Genomic DNA, 23,419 nt, shown 5'->3' with positions numbered 1-23,419 from the left:
GGAATGGTCAATAATGTATTGTCTCATTTTGGAGTCACTTCTATTGTAAATAAGAATAGATGTTTTTGAACAATTCTAAATTAATGTGGATGCTACCATGATTATGGACAATCATGAATGAATGGTAAATAATGATGAGTGAGAAAGGTACAGAGGCACAAAGATCATACCCCTGAAAAGATGCTAACCTCCCCAGTTATTGGTAATGGTGAGAGGTTAGCTTTTTTGGGAGGTACGATCTTTATTCATGATTTTTGAGGGTATGACCATCATTATTTATGATGAATTCATGATTTTCCGTAATCATGGTAGCATCCACATTAATGTTGAATTGTTCAGAAACATCTATTCTTATTTACAATCAAAGTTACGCCAAAATGACACAATGTATGTAATTCTCTCACCATATTTCTACGCAGGAGGAAAGATCAGACGTCAGGGCTCTTATGGCTCGCTTCAACACAGGAGGAGGCAGCCCCATGGAGGGAGGGGTTCACCCTAAACTGGCATCCCACTCCAGCCTCTCCACTAGTTCCCCTCTCTTAGCCAAGCTAGCTGCCCTGGAGAAGAGCCGATCAGGAGGAGCCCTGACCACCACTAAATCCCCTGCAACTAAGCCTGTGTTTCCGAAGAAATTTGAGACCGCAGCCAGAGAAGATGTAGGAACCTTGTTCCCCAAACCCCAGTCCTTCAAACCCAGGCCTGTGGAGACCATCAGGAACACAGAGTCTTCAGGGCCTGAGTCCTCTTTCACCATACCTCCACTGAAAAGACCTCCTGTCAACACAGCCTTTCCGGACAACAAGGTCAAACCGGCTCCGGCCTCAGGCTCAGCCAAACCCCCGTGGGTAAAGGACAGTGAGTCAGAAAACACCCCTACAGTCCCTAAACTGCCCTTAGCCCTCAAACCAAATATCTCCATCTCATCACTGCAGTCCAACCTTGACCAAGAGACCCCGAAGGAAAATCCAACACCATCCACCCCCAAATTGCGCCCGATCTCCATGCTCAAATTCTTTCCACCCCACACCCAGCAGAACTCCCTCTCTAGACAGGAAAGTGAAGCAAGCCTCCAAACGTTGAACTCTAGCAAATGTATGCCTCCCCAACCTCCTCTCACTCTGAAACCCAACTTCCTGACAGCGCAAGCTGGAGCGAGGGATGAACTGGTCCCTCATGAAGAGAATGATGATCCCTCTGCCCCTAAGAAGAAACCCCTGCCTAATGTGTTTTCTCTGGGGGACCCTCCTCTGAAACCCAACAGGCCTCCCCATGTTACCTTACAGATGTTTCGGACTGAAGGTGAGATCTCTTCTCCTTTCCTCTATGTACACCCGAAATACATTAAAACCTAATTATTGGGTCTATTTGACATGTCACAAGACCCAGTCCTCTTCCTTAAATATGTCATCATGTCTCATAAAGAGAATGACAGACCCAGAGGTAGAAGCTAAGGCACAGATCTAGGATCAGCTTACCCTCCTCAAATTCTAACCTTAACCATTAGGAGAAAACATGCACAACAAGCATGGTTCTATTGCTTTGTTGTTGTGTGACAGGTCCTGAGTTGAGCACAGCGGGGCCTCCTCCTTCTCCTCTTGCTCCCCACACCAGCAGTTTCCCTGCACCTCTGACACCCTGCCTCCTCTCTAACTCCCCTGCAGCTATGTAAGTACAATACTTTGCTTATGAGAATCACCGATTCAAGAAGAAACTCCTTAGCATACAAACGTTAACCACCGTAGGCTAACTCACTAGCATACCACACACCCCTATAGCCCCAGCCCCCCCAGCGCGCGGTACGCCACTGAGCTAATTTCTATATTTAGGTTGTCCGCTCTCGAGACCACATATTGAGTGTTTCTGTTTTGTTGAGGTGTCAGATACTCGGTCTTGACTAGTCTCGGACAGTGAGGACTCATAATTTCTTCAGGAACCAGCCGAGACCAACAGGGTAAAAAAACAGCTTCCATTAAATCAGCCAGAAAAGCGCTTCGCCAGTCCAAATATATACACTCCTTTTTGAAACATGAATATCTTTACTCGTACCATTACTGTCCTTTATTTTCATGAAAAAAATATGCTAAAACTTTTTCCAAAAATTCCTTGACTCGCTGGTAGGGAAGAGTTGGGGAAATTGTTGAAGGTTGTGCATTCACTATTAGTAAAGGGGAGACAGGGTGAAATTGTAACAGTCTTTATATCTATTATAGACATATTTGCACAGTGACAAACCTATTGGACCTAGGCCTTCAGTGTGTGACAGGCTCATAATGCGGAAAGGACAGCAACCGTAATACCAGCTCACTCAAGTATTAGAGTGCATTTTTTGTAAAACACAAAGGGTCAGTGGTGTAGTGGAGGCTATAGATAGGTATACGGCCTATACCCACTTTCTTTTCAGTGGGCATTGCCTATACACCCTTCTTAATCCCTTCTGTTGCGTCTCAAAGTAGTGTAGTGATGGTATACGAAGTATTAATGATGTAGTAGGCTACAATAGAGAAATCATGCACAAAGTAGCCTACACAATCGCAAAGCACGTGAAATATATTAACATGCGCGCAGCACATATGGCCTAGTTTCAACTGAATATCATCTGCAGGCAGGAAGAGCACGAAGCTCTCAACTGGTTTTCATGGAGCAGCTCACAGAAGAATGACATCGGTAGCTGGTTGGTAGGAAAGACGTTTCAACATATTATATCTACCAGTAAATGCGAACTAACGCAACATTGGGTATGCAAACCAGGCATTGAAAACGTTTGGTCCTCAGTCTTGGTTAGTTGGCTACTTGTGATGTGTAATCCAGTCATCATGTGCTGTTTGCATGAACATTTCTAAAGGCTTTCCCCAAAAAACCTTCCCAATTAAATGTTGACTGCAATGTAGGCCTACCTGACAGAATGATATAATGCTGATTTGTATCTATGGGGACAGCATTTGTTTTGCTCAATTGAATTATAGGGCAACTATACCCCCCCCCCCCCCCCCCCAAATTCTAGATTTCCCCCAGACATCAACAGTGGTCTCCTGGTGTGGTTTAGGCATTGTTGTTGACTTACAACTTACAACGTCACATTTAAAAAAATGTGATTTTGAGAATGAAAACCTGAAAAATCCAATAGCAAAACATAGGATTTTTCCCAAGGGCGCCTATGCTTCACACAGGACCCACTTTTCCATGCACAACTACACCACTGCATAGGCTCGATGGAAAGACAGCAGTCCATGCACTCGGACATAATAAGCCAGTAGGTCCCAATCATAAGAATACAAAAACACAACCATTAGGCGAAGCATTTCCCAATCGAAATGTACAACTATTACTTCCCATTGCAAAAAAACATTTCACTTTTAGCACACAAAGTAACCACTGATCTAAAGTTTAAATGCAACAATGTGTTTCACACACATTAGTTGTTTTCAAAGAGATGGTTATCAACAGTATGTGAGCTGCAATAAATAACACACTTCCACCAGATGATGATCATTTGAAACTTAACTTCTTGTTGAAAGTTATTCTTGGGGAGAAGCTAAACAATGAGCAACAACATCCACTTCGATAACATCCACTGCAGCCGCTGCAAACTAGCCTATAACAAAAGCTAGCTAGTTAAACCGTGGGAAAACCTTTGACCTGTTGGGTCAATTACAAGTCAATGTGATTGGTTGATTCCACTGTCACTCTAAAATGTTGCCCTAATACAGTTGAATGGCAGATGCCTTCTATCAAGTTTCGGATGGCCTAGCCTGTGGCTAACTTAGCTAGCTAGAAAAATCTTGATTGGATATTTTTTTCTCTTCAGTTTTAACCTTTTCCTTTCTAACAAAAATTGAAGAGACTAAATCAGAACATCATTGAAAATAATTATATAATTATTATTATTTGTATTATGCTATAAATCCTTAGCCTTTCTCTGAAAGCATAGAAGGTCCTCATTGTTCCCTGCTGTGTTTGGGTTAGTTAACATTTGTAGAGCGTCTCTATTTGCCCTCTGCATGCCTTTTTTTTACCATTCTGAATGTATAAAGAATCCATATGTTCTTCTGAAATATTATTACAGAAATACTGGACATGTTGAACTCTTATTATGGTGACGATTTGACAAAATTACAGTCGTGGTCTTGAATTGGACTCACATTTTTCTGGTCTCGGTCTTGACTCGATCTCAGACCTCTTGTCCCCCTCCCGGTCTTCACTTGGTCTCGCTCCCCCTCCGGTCTTGGTCTTGACTTGGACTCGATTCGCTCCGGTGTTGGTCTTGAATCGGTCTTGCTTTAGGTGGTCTCGAACACAACACTGGTTATTCTTAAATTCAGTTTTTTTGTGGCCCCCACCCCCATCAAAGTTGCCCATCCCTGTTCTAAATTCTTTGGTGTGATAATAACATGAATGATCGTATGTGTGTGTGTGTCTTTCTAACCATGAATGATGATCAGAATCCAGGCCGACCAGGAGGAGAGCTATGACGACATTGGGGTCATGAATCTCCCTTCACCCCTTCCCCCTGGAGGTGCCACTTTCATTCTTACACAACCTCACCTATACGAGCACTACGGGGCATTGTGAATAATATGTGTAGCTAGGCCCTAAATCATTTGGTGGAACAAAGATGATTGGTTCAAATTAAGAAATAAAAATGTGTTTAATACTCAATGTTGTGGATATAAGCTAAGACATAAAAAATTATGTCAATAATCAACATATAACTGAAAATGATTTATATGTTTGTTTGGTTTTCATTACAGGACATCCCAACCTAAAAATTGAGGTATAATATCTGATTTTCCTGATACCGGTAATATGAAGCCTCGAAACTGTACAACTAGTTACTGCACTGTACATAGCATGCATTTAGACAGGGCACATGATCGGTGTTAAAGTAAGTGTGACACATATAGCTGTAGAAATAACATGCTGGGAGAAAAGAGGAAGTGGTTAAGAGTGATATCTAGACCCTTGCAGTATGTAGCTTTAGTAAGCCACTTCTGACTGAACATTTGTTTGAATGATCATTTACATATTTAGATACAGTATGTTTACAGTCCAAATCTCTACAACAAGTTTAATCCGTCTTTGATAACAATCATTTCTGTTAGTTTGCAGCTTCACTTTAAAGCTTGATTGTAATATTGTATGTCCCATCCTCTAACAGGCAGAGTTGAGTGATGAAGAGATGTATGAAGACTTAGAGGAGAGATGGTGAGAGGAATCTTTATCACAGAAAAATAATGAATAGAATGTAAAACCATGTTATATATAATAGTGACACCTCTGTAGTATTATCATCTAAACTCAGCAAAAAAAGAAACGCCCTCTCACTGTCAACTGCATTTATTTTCAGGAAACTTAACATGTGTAAATATTTTTATGAACATAACAAGATTCAACAACTGAGACATAAACTGAACAAGTTCAACAGACATGTGACTAACAGAAATGGAATAATGTGTCCCTGAACAAAAGGGGGGTCAAAATCAAAAGTAACAGTCAGTATCTGGTGTGGCCACCAGCTGCATTAAGTACTACAGTGCATCTCCTCCTCATGGACTGCACCAGATTTGCCAGTTCTTGCTGTGAGATGTTACCCCAGTCTTCCACCAAGGCACCTGCAAATTCCCGGACATTTCTGGGGGAAATGGCCCTGGCCCTCACCCTCCGATCCAACAGATCCCAGACGTGCTCAATGGGATTGAAATCCTGGCTCTTCGCTGGCCATGGCAGAACACTGACATTCCTGTCTTGCAGGAAATCACGCACAGAACGAGCAGTATGGCAGGTGGCATTGTCATGCTGTAGGGTCATGTCAGGATGAGCCTGCAGGAAGGGTACCACATGAGGGAGGAGGATGTCTTCCCTGTAACGCACAGCGTTGAGATTGTCTGCAATGACAAGCTCAGTCCGATGACGCTGTGACACACCGCCCCAGACCACGACGGACCCTCCACCTCCAAATCGATCCCGCTTCAGAATACAGGCCTCAGTGTAACGCTCATTCCTTTTACGATAAATGCGAATCTGACCATCACCCCTGATGAGACAAAACCGCGACTCTTCAGTGGAGAGCACTTTTTGCCAGTCCTGACTGGTCCAGCAATGGTGGGTTTGTGCCCATAGGTGACGTTGTTGCCATTGATGTCTGGTGAGTACCTGCCTTACAACAGGCCTACAAGCCCTCAGTCCAGCCTCTCTCAGCCTATTGCGGACAGTCTGAGCACTGATGGAGGGATTGTGCGTTCCTGGTGTAACTCGGGCAGTTGTTGTTGCCATCATGTACCTGTCCCGCAGGTGTGATGTTCAGGTGTACCGATCCTGTGCAGGTGTTGTTACACGTGGTCTGCCACTGCGAGGATGATCAGCTGTCCGTCCTGTCTCCCTGTAGCGCTGTCTTAGGCGTCTCACAGTATGGACGTTGTAATTTATTGCCCTGGCCACATCTGCAGTCCTGGGCATCTTTCTTTTGGTGTTTTTCAGAGTCAGTAGAAAGGCCTCTTTAGTGGGTTTCATAACTGTGTTTTTTCATAACTAAGTTTTCATAACTGTGGCCTTAATTGCCTACCGTCTGTAATCTGTTAGTGTCTTAACGACCGTTCCACAGGTGCATGTTCATTAATTGTTTATGGTTCATTGAACAAGCATGGGAAACAGTGTTTAAACCCTTTACAATGAAGATCTGTGAAGTTATTTGGATTTTTACGAATTATCTTTGAAAGACAGGGTCCTGAAAAAGGGACGTTTCTTTTTTTGCTGAGTTTATATGTTTGATTCTCAACCCCAGTATAATTCTTTATCCAACATTTACTCTCTTTCTCTCTCACGACAGGACTGAACAGGAGGCTAAAGGATTGAAAGAAACCAACGAAGTGAAAGGGCAAGAGAAGAAGAGCGACAAAGAGGAAAAGAAACGACTAGAGCAGGAGAAGAAAATGCAGAAAGCCAGAGAGAAGAAGGAGCAAGAGGCAAAGAAAAAGTACAAGGTAAGCAGGATATGCATATATCTGGAGTTATATCTATTACAGCTATGTGTAGTGGAGTAACACCTATCCCTGTTTGTAGCTCTCAGGGCCGATTCAGGTGATTCACAAAGCCAAGGCTCAGGTGGAATGTAAAGGAGGAAAGACTGACCTGCCACTAACACAGGGAGAGATTATAGATATCATACGCATCACTGACAACCCAGAGGGACGTTGGCTGGCCAGGAACAATGAGGGAAACTGTAAGTGTATACACATACAGTGAATACACACATATAAATACACACACACACACACACACACACACACACACACACACACACACAAACCACCCTCTCTCTTCCTGTTCTCACTGCCTCCTCCTCCTTGCTGTGTTGTAGATGGCTATGTAAGGACTGAGTCAGTGGTCATTGACTATGACCTTATAAAGGAGCAGAAGAAAGGACCCCTACCTAACCAGTCTGAGAGAAATCCTGAGGTTTACGATGATGTAGGCATCCTGGACAATGCCTGCAGGTAAAATAAAAAATAAACTAAATGTTAAATGTTAGAGCTTTGAAATGTTGGTTTTCTTTGTTGTCTATGTGATGTGTCATTGTGACCCATTGGTGTCTATGCTTCAATAGTCTAGATTTTTGTTTTTCAGTGGGGTCAAGGTCCAACAAGGTAAGTCTCATATTGATATTATTCATCAGAACTTATAACAGACCAGTAATATAGCAAATTACAAAAAACAACTAGACTGCAGCATATGCAGCGTTCAAAGCATGGATTGTTACTCAGCATAGCAATAACAAGCCTTTTGCCATGTTGTTATTTTTTTCTTCTTATGACAGCTGAGGATGGTGATATCTATGATGATGTGGATGGATCAAATCAAAACAGGTATATGCAATTATGTAACTATGTGGTGATTTTGTGAATATTCTATGCATCGAGTAGGAATCTTTGTCAATGTAATACAGTTTCTCACTCACGAGGTGTTCCTCATCGTTGCTTTGTATTTGACTGACATCTAGTGGTCAGAAGTATTATTGCAAAAGTGATGCTGGAACAGCGCTGCATTGACACATATTTAGAGCGTTTTTATGCCTTCTTTGCTTTACCTTTATGAATGACCCCTGAAACCTTTATGAATGACCCCTGAAACCTTTATGAATGACCCCTGAAACCTTTATGAATGAACCCTGAAACCTTTATGAATGACCCCTGAAACCTTTATGAATGACCCCTGAAACCTTTATGAATGACCCCTGAAACCTTTATGAATGAACCCTGAAACCTTTATGAATGACCCATGAAACCTTTATGAATGAACCCTGAAACCTTTATGAATGACCCCTGAAACCTTTATGAATGACCCCTGAAACCTTTATGAATGAACCCTGAAACCTTTATGAATGACCCTTGAAACCTTTTACATGTATAATCTCAATACAGTCAATACATCAGCTTGATCTTTCTGTTCAATAACTGTTTGATCTTCATTCTCAGATTTCCCCCTCCACTACCTACAGTGTTTAAAGAGGGAGGTAATGATATGATCACTTGTTCACTGGGAAAGTGAACAACAGTCTTCCCAGTTATTTCCCAGTCAAATTATTTCCCTGTATTCTTAAAAGAAAATCACCATTATATTTATTGTACTGTATGATGTGTACTGTGTAATCAAGTTAAAGAAGTGTGTTGCTTCATTTGTCTGTCTTTATGTCCATAGATGAGATATATGATGACGTGGAGTCCCAGAGCTTCACTGCCTCTCCTCCTCTCAACAGGTGAGAAGAGGGTCACAGTGCCAGAGTTGGGTCACAGTGCCAGAGTTGGGTCAGCTATACTCTTGAATAGTCAGTTCAGACACAAATGAGCTTGAAATCAATACCTACGTTAAATCATTTTGTGTTTCTCCATTTCAGTCTCCCTCAGCTGACACCTAAGGGAAAGCAAGAGGTGATGGACCCCAAGAAGAAAAAGAAGTTTGAGAAAGAGGAAAAGGAATTCAGGAAAAAATTCAAGGTAAAATGTCTAATTGTGACAGGAGAAAGCATAATGACATAATTTAGTTGAGCCTGGCACATTACTGTCTCCCGTCTCGTTTCAAACTATCCATATCTGAATAAAGTAGAATAATACAATTAAAAAACATTTTAAAATTAAAGAATCACAGTTATTCCCAGATAACATTCTGAAATATTGATAATCAATCGATTTATCTTTTTTATATGGTCAGATTTATATTGTACTTACTTACATGAGTTGAGTAGTAGTAACTGTGTTGAAATCTTCCACTGTCAGTTTGAAGGGGAGATCCAGGTGTTATATGATGTTACCATAGATCCTACCTTGGACAGTAAGAAATGGGGGAATAAAGACCTACAGTTGAAGCCAGGAGAGGTGATCGATGTCATTGTGAAGCCAACATACGGCAAACTGATTGGCAGGAATAGAGACGGGAAGTGTAAGTTGGCATCAGTTGTTATGGATGAATTATTCACAATCAAATATGAATGATTAATTGCAATACGTATTCCTCTTTTCTAGTTGGTTATGTGTCCATGGTCAATGTTGCACAGTAAGTTCAAGAGTTATTTCTGTTTGTTGAAATACGCATGCGCTCACTAAAAATATTCACACGTTCATGCACATGTGTGCACACACACACATACACCCCCCCACACACACAACTAATGTTTTGACATATGATTTGACTTCAACAGGGATGGTGGAGATGTTTATGACGACATAGGAGAAAGTATGTTTTAAAACCATTCTCGAAATGATCTGGGTCACACTTTATTTGGATAGTCCAGATTTTCCATCTGTATATGCTCTACAGATTATCATACTATCAACAAACTATCTGTTGATAAGAAACTGCTTGCTAAGGTTACGGTTAGGGTTAGGTTTAAAATGAGGGTTGGGGTAATGGTTAGGTGTAGGGTTAGGATAAGGGTTAAGGGTTAAGGTTAGGGTAAGGGTTAAACTTAGGGTTAGGTTAAGGGTTAAGGTTAGGGTTAGGGTTAGAATAAGGGTTAGGGTTAAATTTAGGATTAGGATAAAGGTTAGGGTTAGAATAAGGGTTAGGGTTAGAGCTAGGGTTAGGATAAAGGTTAGAGCTCGGGTTAGTAGATAGTTAGTTTAAATGTTACTGATAGTCTGTAGATGGTCCATCTGCAGATGCTCTACAGACTATCCAAATAAAGTTTTACCATTATTTGTGACTAACTGTACAACACTTTGTTTAAACAATGACATTGCCAGCTGTACGGACTGCTTTGAAGATATTAGTTTGCAGACAAGACAGGCCTACTTACAGAATCAGGCTGATGAAATAATATACAGTTGAAGTCGGAAGTTTACATACACTTAGGTTGGAGTCATTAAAACTTGTTTTTCAACCACTTCACAAATGTCTTGTTAACAAACTATAGTTTTGGAAAGTCGTTTAGGACATCTACTTTGTGCATGACACAAATAATTTTTCCAACAATTGTTTACAGACAGATTATTTCACTAATAATTTACTGTATCACAATGCCAGTGGGTCAGAAGTTTATGTACACTAAGTTGACTGTGCCTTTAAACAGCTTGGAAAATTCCAGAAAATTATGACATGGCTTCAGAAGCTTCTGATAGGCTAATTGACATACTTTGAGTCAATTGGAGGTGTACCTGTGGATGTATTTCAAGGCCTACCTTCAAACTCAGTGCCTCTTTGAGACCTCAGAAAAAAAATTGTAGACCTCCACAAATCTGGTTCATCATTGGGGGCAATTTCCAAACGCCTGAAGGTACCACGGTCATCTATACAAACAATAGTATGCAAGTATAAACACAATTGGACCACGCAGCCGTCATACCGCTCAGGAAGGAGACGCGTTCTGTCTCCTAGAGATGAACGTACTTTAGTGCGAAAAGTGCAAATCAATCCCAGAACATCAGCAAAGGACCTTGTGAAGATGCTGGAGGAAACAGGCACATAAGTATCTATGTCCACAGTAAAACGAGTCCTATATCGACATAACCTGAAAGGCCGCTCAGCAAGGAAGAAGCCACTGCTCCAAAACCGCCATAAAAAAGCCAGGCAACTGCACACGGGGACAAGGATTGTACTTTTTGTAGAAATGTCGTCTGGTCTGATGAAACAAAAATAGAACTGTTTGGCCATAATGACCATCGTTATGTTTGGAGGAAAAAGAGGGAGGCTTGCAAGCCGAAGAACACCATCCCAACCGTGAAGCATGGGGGTGGCAGCATCATGTTGTGGTGGTGCTTTGCTGCAGGAGGGACTGGTGCAATTCACAAAATAGATGGCATCATGAGGAAGGGAAATTATATGGATATATTGAAGCAACATCTCAAGACATCAATCAGGAAGTTACAGTTTGGTCGCAAATGGGTCTTCCAAATGGACAATGACCCCAAGCATACTTCCAAAGTTTTGGCTAAATGGCTTAAGGACAACAAAGTCATGGTATTGGAGTGGCCATCACAAAGCCCTGACCTCAATCCTATAGAAAATTTGTGGGCAGAAATGAAAGTGTGTGCGAACAAGGATGCCTACAAACTTGACTCAGTTACACCAGCTCTGTCTGGAGGAATGGGCCAAAATTCACCCAACTTATTGTGGGAAGCTTGTGGAAGGCTACCCGAAATGTTTGACCCAAGTTAAACAATTTAAAGGCAATGCTACCGAATACTAATTGAGTGTATGTAAACTTCTGACCCACTGGGAATGTGATGAAAGAAATAAAAGCTGAAATAAATCATTCCTTCTACTATTATTCTGACATTTCACATTCTTAAAATAAAGTGGTGATCCTAACTGACCTAAAACAGGGGATTTTTACTGGGATTAAATATCAGGAATTGTGAAAAACTGAGTTTAAATGTATTTGTCTAAGGTGTATGTAAACGTCCGACTTCAACTGTAGGCCTACATACATTTATTTTTAATTGTATTTGTTTGGAATACAATGCATAATCATTTTTCAAACATGGTTCTAATTGTTTATTTTCTTACAGGCTGCATTTATGACAATGACTGAGACTTCTGTGTCAGAATGTACTGAGACAACCAGCACTGAACTCTGCAATGCACACTGCAACTGGTCATCTTTATTTTATCTGGTGAAAAAACAGATTACTTACTGTTAAATTGATTGTCTTGAAATAACTATAGATAAATGTGCCTTAACTATACTATGGATGTCTCGTTTATTTAACCTGGATTGCAATGTGAATGAATGGATGTCTCTCTTTGAATGTGAAACATTCACTATGTATTTTAGTTGGTATTTCAATTCAAATAAGCTCTCAGATCATTCACCAGACCCAGTGGTGTAAAGTACTGAAGTAAAACTACTTTAAAGTACCATTTAAGTAGTTTTTGGCGATATCTGGACTTTACTATTTATATTTTTGACATCTTTTACTCCACTAAATTCCAAAAGAAAATAATTTTCCTGGTCATCCCTACATCCCTAAAATAATAATCCCTGGTCATCCCTACTGCCTCTGATCGGGCGGACTCAGGACTCACTAAACATAAATGGTTCTTTGTAAATTATGTCTGAGTGTTTGAGTGTGCCCCTGGCTATCCATAAAAAAAATACAATTGGACCGTCTTGTTAATATAATATAAGGAATATGAAATTATTTATACTTTTACTTTTGATACTTCAGTATATTTTAGCAATTACATTTACTTTGGATTCTTAAGTATATTTAAAACCAAATACTTTAAAACTTTTACTCAAGTGGTATTTTACTTGGTGACTTTTACTTTAGTCATGTTCTATTAAGGTATCTTTACTTTTAATCAAGTATGACAATTGGGTACTTTTTCCACCACTGACCAGACCAGAGGCACAATAGATATGCGGCGCTAAAGTAGTGTCGGCGCGATAAACCCAATCCCCTATTCTCTCACGAGAATTCACGAAGTTTCCGGTGTTGTTTATATTTCTGGAAACATGGCGGCAAGCATCCGAGGCCGTCCTATCCGAAGTCTTCGGATGCGAGGTAAGCCTGAAATATCACCCCAACATAAGCTTTATGAACTTGAAATTCTATGCCACTATTTTTTTTTCTTTCTGATGACCCAGGTGGGTAGACTTACAATGTCCCCGTTGTCTTGGACAGGTCGGAATGACAGCGGGGAAGAGAACGTACCGCTCGATCTGACAAGAAGTAACGTTAAGTAGATTTAAATAAAAGTGAAATAAAATAAAATATATGATACAAGACACAGCGTTATATGACCTAAAATACATCATATGATACAAGACACTGCGTTATATGACCTAAAATAGATCATATGATACAAAACACTGCGTTATATGACCTAAAATACACCATATGATACAAAACACTGCGTTATATGACCTAAAATACATCATATGATACAAAACACTGCGTTATATGACCTAAAATACATCATATGATACAAGACACAGCGTTATATGACCTAAAATACATAATATGATACAAAACACTGCGTTATATGACCTAAAATACATCGTATGATACAATACACAGCATCACAATGAGCAATGGACTAATGAAACAAATACCAAAAGATAGTTTTCCTTCAAGTACATCCTCAGCAGCTCTTGCTTTCCTAGTTTTTTATTCTACTTTTATATACTATGGATGTATGGGTTCTTAGGCAGAAAATCATTGCTGTGTGTGTGTGTGTCCTCAGACATGTACATCCTGGATGATTACAAGTGTGACATGTTGGACCAATCAAACGATGCCTCCCTCTACCTGTACTCCAAACCCGGGAAGGACCGCAGCCCCTTCACTATCCTTGCCTCCACCCGCTTCGTACGCAACCGCTTCCTCAACTCCCTGACCCTCCCCAGCAAGAAGCTGCGCTCCACCAGTGACCCCAAGGCAGTGGGGGGCAGCTGCACCCCCCACCGAGCCCAAACTGGGGGGGTTGAGAAGGAACAGGACGGTCACAGAGCCCTCTATCTACTCCTCGTCGCAGGGCGATGTGTTTACGCCTGTATTCAATGGGAGAGGCTTACCCAAGAGTCCCACACTCAGCCTGGAAACCTTCTTTGTGGTGACCAGCGGCTCGGTGGAGGGGTCAGAGGAGCAGCTGGTAGAGAGGAGGCTAGACCAGGCTGGTGGAGAGGGTACTGGGCTGGGGGGTCCTGGAGAGCCTCCCTCCAGGGAACAGAGTAGCCGGGAACATCTAGCGGGAGGAGATGGTGGTTCCTCTTCCTCCGGAGGAGGGGGAGGGACTCAGTTTAAAAGCCGCAGTCAGAGCTTCAACACGGACACCACCACTAGCGGCATCAGCTCCATGAGCTCCAGCCCGTCCTGTGAGACCGCTGGAAACCCTGAGCCCGAACCAGACTCCTCGGACTGCGTCAGCCTTAACACAGTGGTCTCGACCAAGACCGTGAAAACGCTGTACTCCCTCAGCCCAACCCAGGCCCAGACCAACCACCTGCCCCTTTCCAATTCTAAGTCTGTCTCCCTGTTCCCCGCTGGCTACTCACATACCCTCCCCCGCAGAGCCCAGAGTCTCAAGTCTCCCTCCATGGCGGCTATTAAGAGCCTGGCGGACTGCAGTTTCATGTACACCAGCCCGCGGGATGCACTAGGCTATGCTACTCTGAAGAAGCTGCAGCAGCAGAGGATCCACCCGTCTCTGTCTCATAGTGAGGCGTTAGCATCGCCCGCTAAAGACGTACTGTTCACTGATGCTATCACTATGAAGACTGGTAGTCTGGACTCGAGGCTGATGGCGCGCAGGTCAGTTAGGTCTCACACACACACACGCACATAGGGTAACTCGTGCTGCACACACACATACACACATACATGTATGGGTAATGTAATATACGCGCACAAACACACACATTAACATAGACAGGTAATACACAACTTCTCCTGTTGGGTTTTCAATGTCATCTTGGCTGCTAGCTGTCATCTTGGCTGCAAGCTGTCAGCTCACATGCATTTCTCAATCGTACATTATTGTCTGTCTGTGTATCTGGTCAAACCAATGTTCTCCTGCTCTGTTTTATCATTCTCCACTCTCCTTTTCATCTGTGTGTCTTTATTGTGGCCAGGTGTGTGTGCGTTTGGGTGTGCTTGTTTGTGAAGACATTGAACTCTCCATTCGTTCTAGCTCAGATTGGGCTCCTGAGGGGTTCTTCCCCACAGCCCTGTCTTGGTCGGTAGACAGAAAGAAGCAGACAGGTGGAGTACCTCAGGTTGTCTGCTAAGAGAGTGAGCTGTTCTGGCTCCAGCCTTGCTGATGCACACCGCAGGCCATCCAGAGTCTACGTCCCTCGGTGGGTGGACCTCTCCACAGTAGTGGACCTCTCCACCCACCCCACGTTTAGATACCTGGATGTGATGGTGCTGTCACCTTGTCTGAGAAAGGGTTAGCTGTAGTCTCTAGTAGCAACACTGGTGTGTGTGTGTGTTGTGCGTTGTATCGCCACCAGTTATTAGTCCTCTTTAGCAGCAACGGTGTGTGTCTGCTGGTTCAGAGCAGTAACAGCTGTGTGTGTGTGTGTGTGTTGGTCTCTCAGGTTGTCTGCTAAGAGGGTCAGCTGTCCAGCTGTCCAGCCACACCGCAGGATGTCCATCTCTATGCCTTGGTGGGTGGACCCCCTCGTAGATACATTTAACCCCTGTGCTTATAGAGCACCTCTCCATCCCGTTTGTAGAGCAGTTTCTCTCCAGTGTTGCAGACCCATTGACTTTTTCCACGTTTTGTTACGTTACAGCCTTTTAAAAAATAAACGTTTTCCCTCATCAATCTACACACAATACCCCATAATGACAGTGAGAAGTGTGTTTTTTGTGCAAATTTATTAAAAATGAAAAAACAGAAATACCTTATTTACATAAGTATTCAGACCCTTTGCTATGAGATTCTACATTTTGCTCAGGTGCATCCTGTTTCCATTGATCGTCCTTGAGATGTTTCTACAACTTGATTGGAGTCCAACTGTGGTAAATTCTATTGATTGGACATGATTTGGAAAGGCACACACCTGTCTATATAAGGTCTCTCAGTTGACAGTGCATGTCAGAGAAAAAACCAAGCCATGAGGTCGAAGGAATTGTCCATAGAGCTCCAAGACAGGATTGTGTCGAGGCACAGATCTGGGGAAGGGTACCAAAAAATGTCTGCAGCATTGAAGGTCGCCAAGAACGCAGTGGCCTCCATCATTCTTAAATGGAAGAAGTTTGGAACCACCAAGACTCTTCCTAGAGCAAACTAAGTAATCAGGAGAGAAGGGCCTTGGTTAGGGATGTGACATTCCCCATCCAACCTGACAGAGCTTGAGAGGATCTGCAGAGAAGAATGGGAGAAACTCCCCAAATACAGGTGTGCCAAGCTTTGTAGCGTCATACCCAAGAAGACTCGAGGCTGTAATCACTGCCAAAGGTGCTTAAACTAAGTACTGATTAAAGTGTCCTGAATACTTATGTAAATGTGATATTTCCGTTTTATTTTATTTTCATAAATTTGCAAAAATTTCTAAACCTGTTTTTTGCTTTGTCATTATGGCGTATTGTGTGTAGATTGATTAAGGGAAAAAAATATTTAATCCATTTTAGAATAAGGCTGTAACGTAACAAAATGTGGGAAAAGTCAAGGGGTCTGACTACTTTCAGAAGGCACCATATTGGTTTTAGGACTAGGAGGCTAGATTCCCACAGTCTCATGCAGATGAAGCCTGTGGTCTTATAGATACACTGTTTAGATTTGGTGCGGCATGCCGATTAGCAATCCCACACATTTCATTTGTTTTTGCGTTGTAGTTCTCTTTTTGTCCGTGTTTCCGTTTGTCGTTCATTCTCTCACACTCTACCTCTCCATATCTCTGTCTGTTGGTCTCTGCCTCTTCTGTCTTTCCCCCGTCCCTCCGTCCTGTCACCCCTCACCTTTCTCCTTCCGCCTGGCAGGTTTCTGAAGGCGTTGAGCTTTGCGTCTCTGGACAAGGAGGATCTGCTTAGCCCCATCAACCAGAGCACTGCACCGTTCCTTCTCAGTGAGATCCATGGTGTCCAGCGCCACCTACGGCTGTAATGATGACTACGTGGGACTGGCGCTGCCCATGGACATCAACGACATGTTCCACATCCGAGACGCGCCTTACTTCCAACAGAAGACCAGCCTGCCCGCCGACGACAAGTGCCCATTTTACTTTGGAGACTCTTGACAGTAAGGGAGGATGGAGAGATGGGTGGATAGTGGTGGTAGTTTCATGTGAATGCTGGAGATACTTCCAGTTCAGTTTGTGTGACAGTGTGTGTGTTCTCTACCCTGTGTACCATAGGTGATGGTGGTCGTCCCTATCCCCCTATTCCACTGCTGAAGCAGCAGTTCAGTATCTCATAGCTGATGGCCAGCAGAGAGAACAACCAGAACCACATCCTGGGTCCAGAGGAGACGGGTCTACAGGAACACACTGACGACAACTGTCTCTACTGCGTAGGAACTACTGTACTGGGCCACCACACACAGCCTCAGATCAACAACACACACACACGCACAGGTGAGAGAATACAGTTACACAGGCACTCACCCACAGACTACTCTGAACAAACACACACACACTGATGATTTAACCCTCCCTGTGTTTTACCAAAAAGCCTCAGATTTTTGTGTTTCCACCTCCAAGGCCTCAGCAGACCTGCTCCAGGAACTCACTGGGCCATGGCCAAAGCAAGGCTGCCGGGGCTTTTTGGGCTGCATTTACATAACAATGGCTAACTGTGGCTAACTGTTTACACCTTCGACAGTTAAAAGCGTCAGCATGCTTCAGTTCGACTGGCGGCTATCCGAAGTCGGCTAGGCGGACCGAACGAGTGTGCTCGCATATTCCCTTAATAGACCCTCGCTTGAAAAACTTGAAAAAAGCAGCAATAGTAATGTTTGTCCATTTTGAGAGGCCGTAGCCAGTATACACTTCCTCAAAATAGTCTGAATTAGTCTAAGGTAACTAATGAAATCTGTTTTAATTGTGAGATTTTTGACGAAGAGATTTTACTACTGTGACTCCACCACGCTGAGTAGTGGTTGTGTTACTCCCCGCGTTCTCTACATAGAGTTCCCGTGGTTCAGTCAGACCAGCCATCGTCTCTAGGTGATGTCTCAGTCCAAGTTCTCTGGTGTCTCCGGCTGCAGCACAGGGATGTCTCCTTCTAACATAGTGCTGGGTACGCACAAACACACACACACAGAGCCTGTGTAAATGGAGCTCTCTGATAGGCCGTTGTGTGTGTGTGTGTTCATCAGGTGGCAAGGGGATATCTGACGACGGCCCGGCCTGTCGGGTTCTGCTGAGGATGAAGTGCTTCGCCTTGTCATCAACCTCAGCTCTTCTGTTGGAACCAAGGGCCACGAAACAGGACTACTGACGTAAGACACACCCACACACCCTCTCCCCCTCTCTCTTTATTGGTTAAAGGATACGTCTCTTTATTAGTGATGGTGGGGGGAATCAATACAGTTATATATCGCAATAATATTTTTGGACGATATTATATCGATACTTCTACTCTGTATTAATTTGTTAGGTAGTGTTAGCTTGCTCTAGTCAGCTGTACCTGCGCCAAAGCTCCAGTATTTTTCATCCTATAGCTTGTTGTCCATCTTCTTCTTAAATAGTGAGTCAACATGTTTTCAGCACATTTATTTCCATGACTGATCAAAACTAGTTTTCTCATGCTCTCTCGTCTCTCTGCAGCAGACATATAGTTAGCAATATGTTTGGAACATCAAATCGCGATAAAATCACAGTATGAATCGAATCACAATACATAGAGAATCGTAATATACAGTGCATTCGGAAAGTATTCAGACCCCTTGACTTTTTCAACATTTTGTTTACGTTACAGCCTTATTCTAAAATGAATTAAATACATATTTTTCCGCATCAATATACACACAGTACCCCATAATGACAAAGCGAAAACAGGTTTTCAGACATTTTTGCACATTTTATTAAAAAAAGAAAAACAGAAATACCTTATTCACTTTAAGTATTCAGACCCTTTGCTATGAGACTCAAAATGTAGCTCAAATGCATCCTGTTTCCATTGATCGTCCTTGAGATGTTTCTACAACTTAATTGGAGTCTATATAAGGTCCCACAGTTGACAGTGCATGTCAGAGCAAAGACCAAGCCATGAGGTTGAAGGAATTGTCCGTAGAGCTCCGAGACCGATTGTGTCGAGGCACAGATTTGGGGAAGGGTACCAAAAAATGTCTGCAGCATTGAAGGTCCCCAAGAACTCAGTGGCTTCCATCATTCTTAAATGGAAGAAGTTTGGAACCACCAAGACTCTTCCTAGTGCTGGCCACCCGGCCAAACTGAGCAATCGGGGAGAAGGGCCTTGATCAGGTAGGTGACCAAGAACCCGATGGTCACTCTGACAGAGCTCCAGAGTTCCTCTGTAATGATGGGAGAACCTTCCAGAAGGACAACCATCTCTGCAGTACTCCACCAATCAAGCCTTTATGGTAGAGTAGCCAGACTGAAGCCACTCTTCAGTAAAAGGCACATGACAAGCCGCTTGGAGTTTGCCAAAAGGCACCTAAAGGACTCTGACCATGAGAAGCAAGATTCTCTGGTCTGATGAAACCAAGATTGAACTGTTTGGCTTGAATGTCAGGCGTCACGTCTGGAGGAAACCTGGCACCATCCCTACGGTGAAGCATGGTGGTGGCAGCAGCATGCTGTGGGGATGTTTTTCAGTGGCAGGGACTGGGAGACTAGTCAGGATCGAGGGAAAGATGAACGGCTCAAAGTACAAAGTTCCCTGTTCCAGAGCGCTCAGGACCTCAGACTGGGGCAAAGGTTCACCTTCCAACAGGACAACGACCCTAAGCAAACAGCCAAGACAACGCAGGAGTGGCTTTGGGACAAGTCTCTGAATGTAAAGTCTCTGATGCTGTAAAAAGCCTTTATAAATACATTTGATTGATTGAATGCCCAGCCATAACCCAGACTTGAACCCGATCGAAAATCTCTGGTGAGACCTGAAAAAAGCTGCGCAGCAACGCTCCCCATCCAATCTGACAGAGCTTGAGAGGATCTGCTGAGAAGAATGAGAGAAACTCCCCAAATACAGGTGTGCCAAGCTTGTAGCGTCATACCCAAGAAGACTCAAGGCTGTACTCGCTGCCAAAGGTTCTTCAACAAGGTACTGATTAAAGGGTCTGAATACTTATGTAAATGTGATATTTCCGTTTTTTATTTTGCAAAAAAATCTAAAATGTTTTTGCTTTGTGATTATGGGGTATTGTGTGTGTATTGATGAGGGGGAAAAACTAAGCAATTTTAGAATAAGGCTGTAACATAAATAAATGTGGGAAAGTAAAGGGGTCTGAATACTTTCCGAATACACTGTATTATCGGCACGTACTGTAAGTGTTGTGATTGTATCGTAATGTCCCTGGCAACACCCGGCCTTACTCTGTGTTTTATGGTGTCTGTCTTTACTCATTCTGCCTTCTCTCTCTCCCTTTCTCTCTAGGATAAAGGAGAAGTTTCCCTTTGCGTTTGATGATATCTGTTTGTACTCTGAGGTGTCTCACTTGCTGGCCCACTGTATGTTCCGCCTGCCATCTCGACGCTTCATACAGGAACTCTTTCAGGACGTACACTTCATACTGGTAAGGTCCTCAATACTCGCTCTCTCTACACTTATACCATCAAATTAATGAACATTGGGTAATTTAAGATATGTTAAACTATATTTGTATGTGTGGATTAATTTACCTTTATCCAAGGTTTTCAATTATGAAAAAATAATTATGCAATCAAAGGCATCAGGTAGAAGTAAATTAATCCACGAATACAAATATAATTTAACGTATATCTCAAATGGCCACATTTTCATGAATTTGATATAAGCTTGAAGCCATTCAAAAACAGTACGGGACTTGAACAGCGTATACGTTGATTAACGCTTCGAACACACCTACAGCGTCATTGAGCAAAATAGTACGCAGCATCATCTGGATATGTAGGCAACAGAAGTTCAACATTTACGTTCTGCTACCATTTCTCAAGCCGTCTACGCATACAGTTTGATGCATAAGTTCGATAAATCCAACATATGCACCACACAGAACGCACTGAAACTGCCTCTGCAATGCAATGCTGCAAGGCAAACGCAGCGTTTCATTGGAAATTAATGTAATTCTGGTGTACCAAAATGCAATGACACTGTCGGTGTGTTCGAAGCATAAGGGTCGAGGAGCAAATGTCTCCCCTCTCTGCCACACTTGTGATTACATCAGAAATATGTATCTCATATGACCTCTGACCTCATGCTGATGTCACATCCTGCCCCCTTAGATGTACGAGGAAGCAGAAGCGATCCTGTCGAAGCCACCAAAGCCTGTCGGAGTGGATATAGACCGTCCCATGGAATCCTGATCATCGTCCCCATCCTCTTCCCCCTCTCCCTGTTTAGATGACCCCCCTCCCTCCAACCTTCACATAGAGATAACGACAGCAATGGAGTGGGAGAATAGATGGAGTGGCAGGTAGCCTGGTGGTTAGAGCGTTGGACTATTAACCGAAAGGTTGCTAATTTGAATCCCCGAGCTGACAAGGTAAAAATCTGTCATTCTGCCCCTGAACAAGGCAGTTAACCCACTGTTCCTAGGCCGTCATAGAAAATAAGAATTTGTTCTTAACTGACTTGCCTAGTTAAATAAAGGTTAAAAAAAAAACATTTTTAAAGGGATGAAGAGAATGGGGGACGGGGCTAAAACAGGATGGGATACCCAGAGTATGTTGCTGAAGCTTAGGATGGAGGGAGCACGGATGAGAGGAGCGGAGGATCATTCGATGTTAAAGAACGAGAAAGAGGAAAAGGGTTGTCTCCCTCCCATCGCTTGAGAAAGAGGAGATGGACTGTCTGAGAACAAATGAAACCTGACACACCTAGTCCTGTTCCTGCCCATCTCCAACAGGGGGAGCAGTGTTCCCAAAATACTCTATTCAGAAGCTCAACCCGACGACACACAACCCTGAGCAACAGACATGACAGGAGACACATCAACTACTTATCACATCCCATTGACCTAAACACACATAGATGAATCATGACGAAGTCTGTCTGTGTTTTCAATGTACCTTTGCTCTGGTGCATGCTGATATGAAATGAAAAGGGGATGTTTAGTCCATCCCAGTCAGTGCTGGTCCCATCATCTTCTCCCTCCATATGGAAACACTACAGAAGGTTCCAGGAGCCTCCCTCATAGTCATACCCTCAGTCTGTTTCTGCTGTGTCCCCATGAGTTTTTCAATTTCAACTCTGCTCAAAAGACTCATGCTAGTTCAAACAACTGTTTTTCTATTCATTTCTACTGACAATCAAACATCAGTAGTGTTTTTTTTATTATTTAACCATCACTCTCTTCCCATCCGGACACATAAAACAGAACTTCTGTGCCTTGCTGTCTGTCAAGCCTTGTGTAATTCCTCTGTCTCTGACCCTGGTCTGGAAACACACTGCTTCTGACAATGCCAACAGCCGTTTTCTCTCACCTTTCATTGGTTATTTTTATGGATGTTGTCAAACTGCCATTAAATATGCTGGTACGTAATGTGTAGTGTATTATTGTTTCATCGATTGTACATATTCAAAGAGAGAGAGGCTACCTGGTTGCCCTTCCCAAACCCTACCTCTGTGCTTTGTTCCCACTGCATGTGCAAACAGCATATTGAAATATTACATCATCATTGTCACTTTTCTTCTGGAAATTATTCATGTATTTCTTCCAAATGCTTCTAATACTTTCATTGTCTTAAATCATGATAGGTTGTCATCACTTCTTTACAAACTGGGGAAAGTAACAGTCCCTAAGTTATTTTCACAATGCAACATTGCTGTCTATCATTGGCTGAGATGAGAGGGACAGGTAGATGTGATAATTTATGGATTGGCATAAGATTTTCATGGGAAAAGTTTCATTTTCTATTAGTTCGTTTTGCTATTATGCTGCTACACATGTGGACTCATAGGGATGATTTATAGATTGGCTGAGTGATGTGAGATCTATTTATTATTTATCTGTACAGTAGCAGAGAGATGAGAGAAGAAAAAATGTATTTATTTTTTCCTTGATACTGTATTATAATTTAAAAAAAAATTGTTTTGTTTTTGTTACCTGAATTGTGGTTTCCCTTGTGTAATGTGGATAGTGTGTTTTGGGATATTTCTGACCTATAGAAGCATACACTCTATCAAAGGGATGCATTGTTAATAAAAAGTAAAATCATGAACAATCCAAATGGAGTGGTGGTCTGTTTATTTGTTGTCTGTAACAGTCTTGGTTTGGACTGTAGTCATTTAAGATGTGAGGAACAAGTTGTATATGTTGATAGCTATTATACATTTGAATCAGCTTTTACATACACATTTTTCTCAAACAATTA

General features: G+C 42.5%; 1 protein-coding gene and 1 pseudogene across 1 annotated transcript; both read left to right on the top strand.

Moving 5' to 3' along the window:
• The first annotated feature begins 446 nt into the window (after positions 1-446).
• On the top strand, positions 447-12,166 carry LOC120062923 (FYN-binding protein 1-like). The gene is made up of 17 exons (XM_039012982.1): positions 447-1,302; positions 1,560-1,668; positions 4,443-4,516; positions 4,752-4,774; positions 5,159-5,205; positions 6,827-6,980; positions 7,060-7,219; positions 7,358-7,493; positions 7,624-7,643; positions 7,814-7,862; positions 8,472-8,509; positions 8,695-8,752; positions 8,891-8,990; positions 9,270-9,432; positions 9,516-9,546; positions 9,692-9,726; positions 12,000-12,166. Exons 1-17 carry the CDS (start codon positions 447-449, stop codon positions 12,020-12,022), a joined length of 2,076 nt encoding a protein of 691 aa, XP_038868910.1. The 3' UTR covers positions 12,023-12,166.
• A 783-nt stretch (positions 12,167-12,949) lies between these two features.
• On the top strand, positions 12,950-21,603 carry LOC120062922 (annotated as a pseudogene).
• Positions 21,604-23,419: the final 1,816 nt, after the last annotated feature.

Source organism: Salvelinus namaycush, chromosome 18 (assembly GCF_016432855.1).
Source record: "Salvelinus namaycush isolate Seneca chromosome 18, SaNama_1.0, whole genome shotgun sequence".
Classification (NCBI taxonomy): domain Eukaryota; kingdom Metazoa; phylum Chordata; class Actinopteri; order Salmoniformes; family Salmonidae; genus Salvelinus; species Salvelinus namaycush.
The sequence above is the reverse complement of the archived record's forward strand: the minus strand, read 5'-3'. Positions and strand labels throughout refer to the sequence as shown.

Excerpts from the sequence above, each read along its gene's own strand:
- LOC120062923 (XM_039012982.1), top strand. The coding sequence starts at position 447 with ATGGCTCGCTTCAACACAGGAGGAGGCAGCCCCATGGAGGGAGGGGTT. Across the intron at positions 7,494-7,623 it reads ATCCTGGACAATGCCTGCAG|TGGGGTCAAGGTCCAACAAG; the intron begins GTAAAATAAAAA and ends TTTGTTTTTCAG. Across the intron at positions 8,991-9,269 it reads AATTCAGGAAAAAATTCAAG|TTTGAAGGGGAGATCCAGGT; the intron begins GTAAAATGTCTA and ends TTCCACTGTCAG.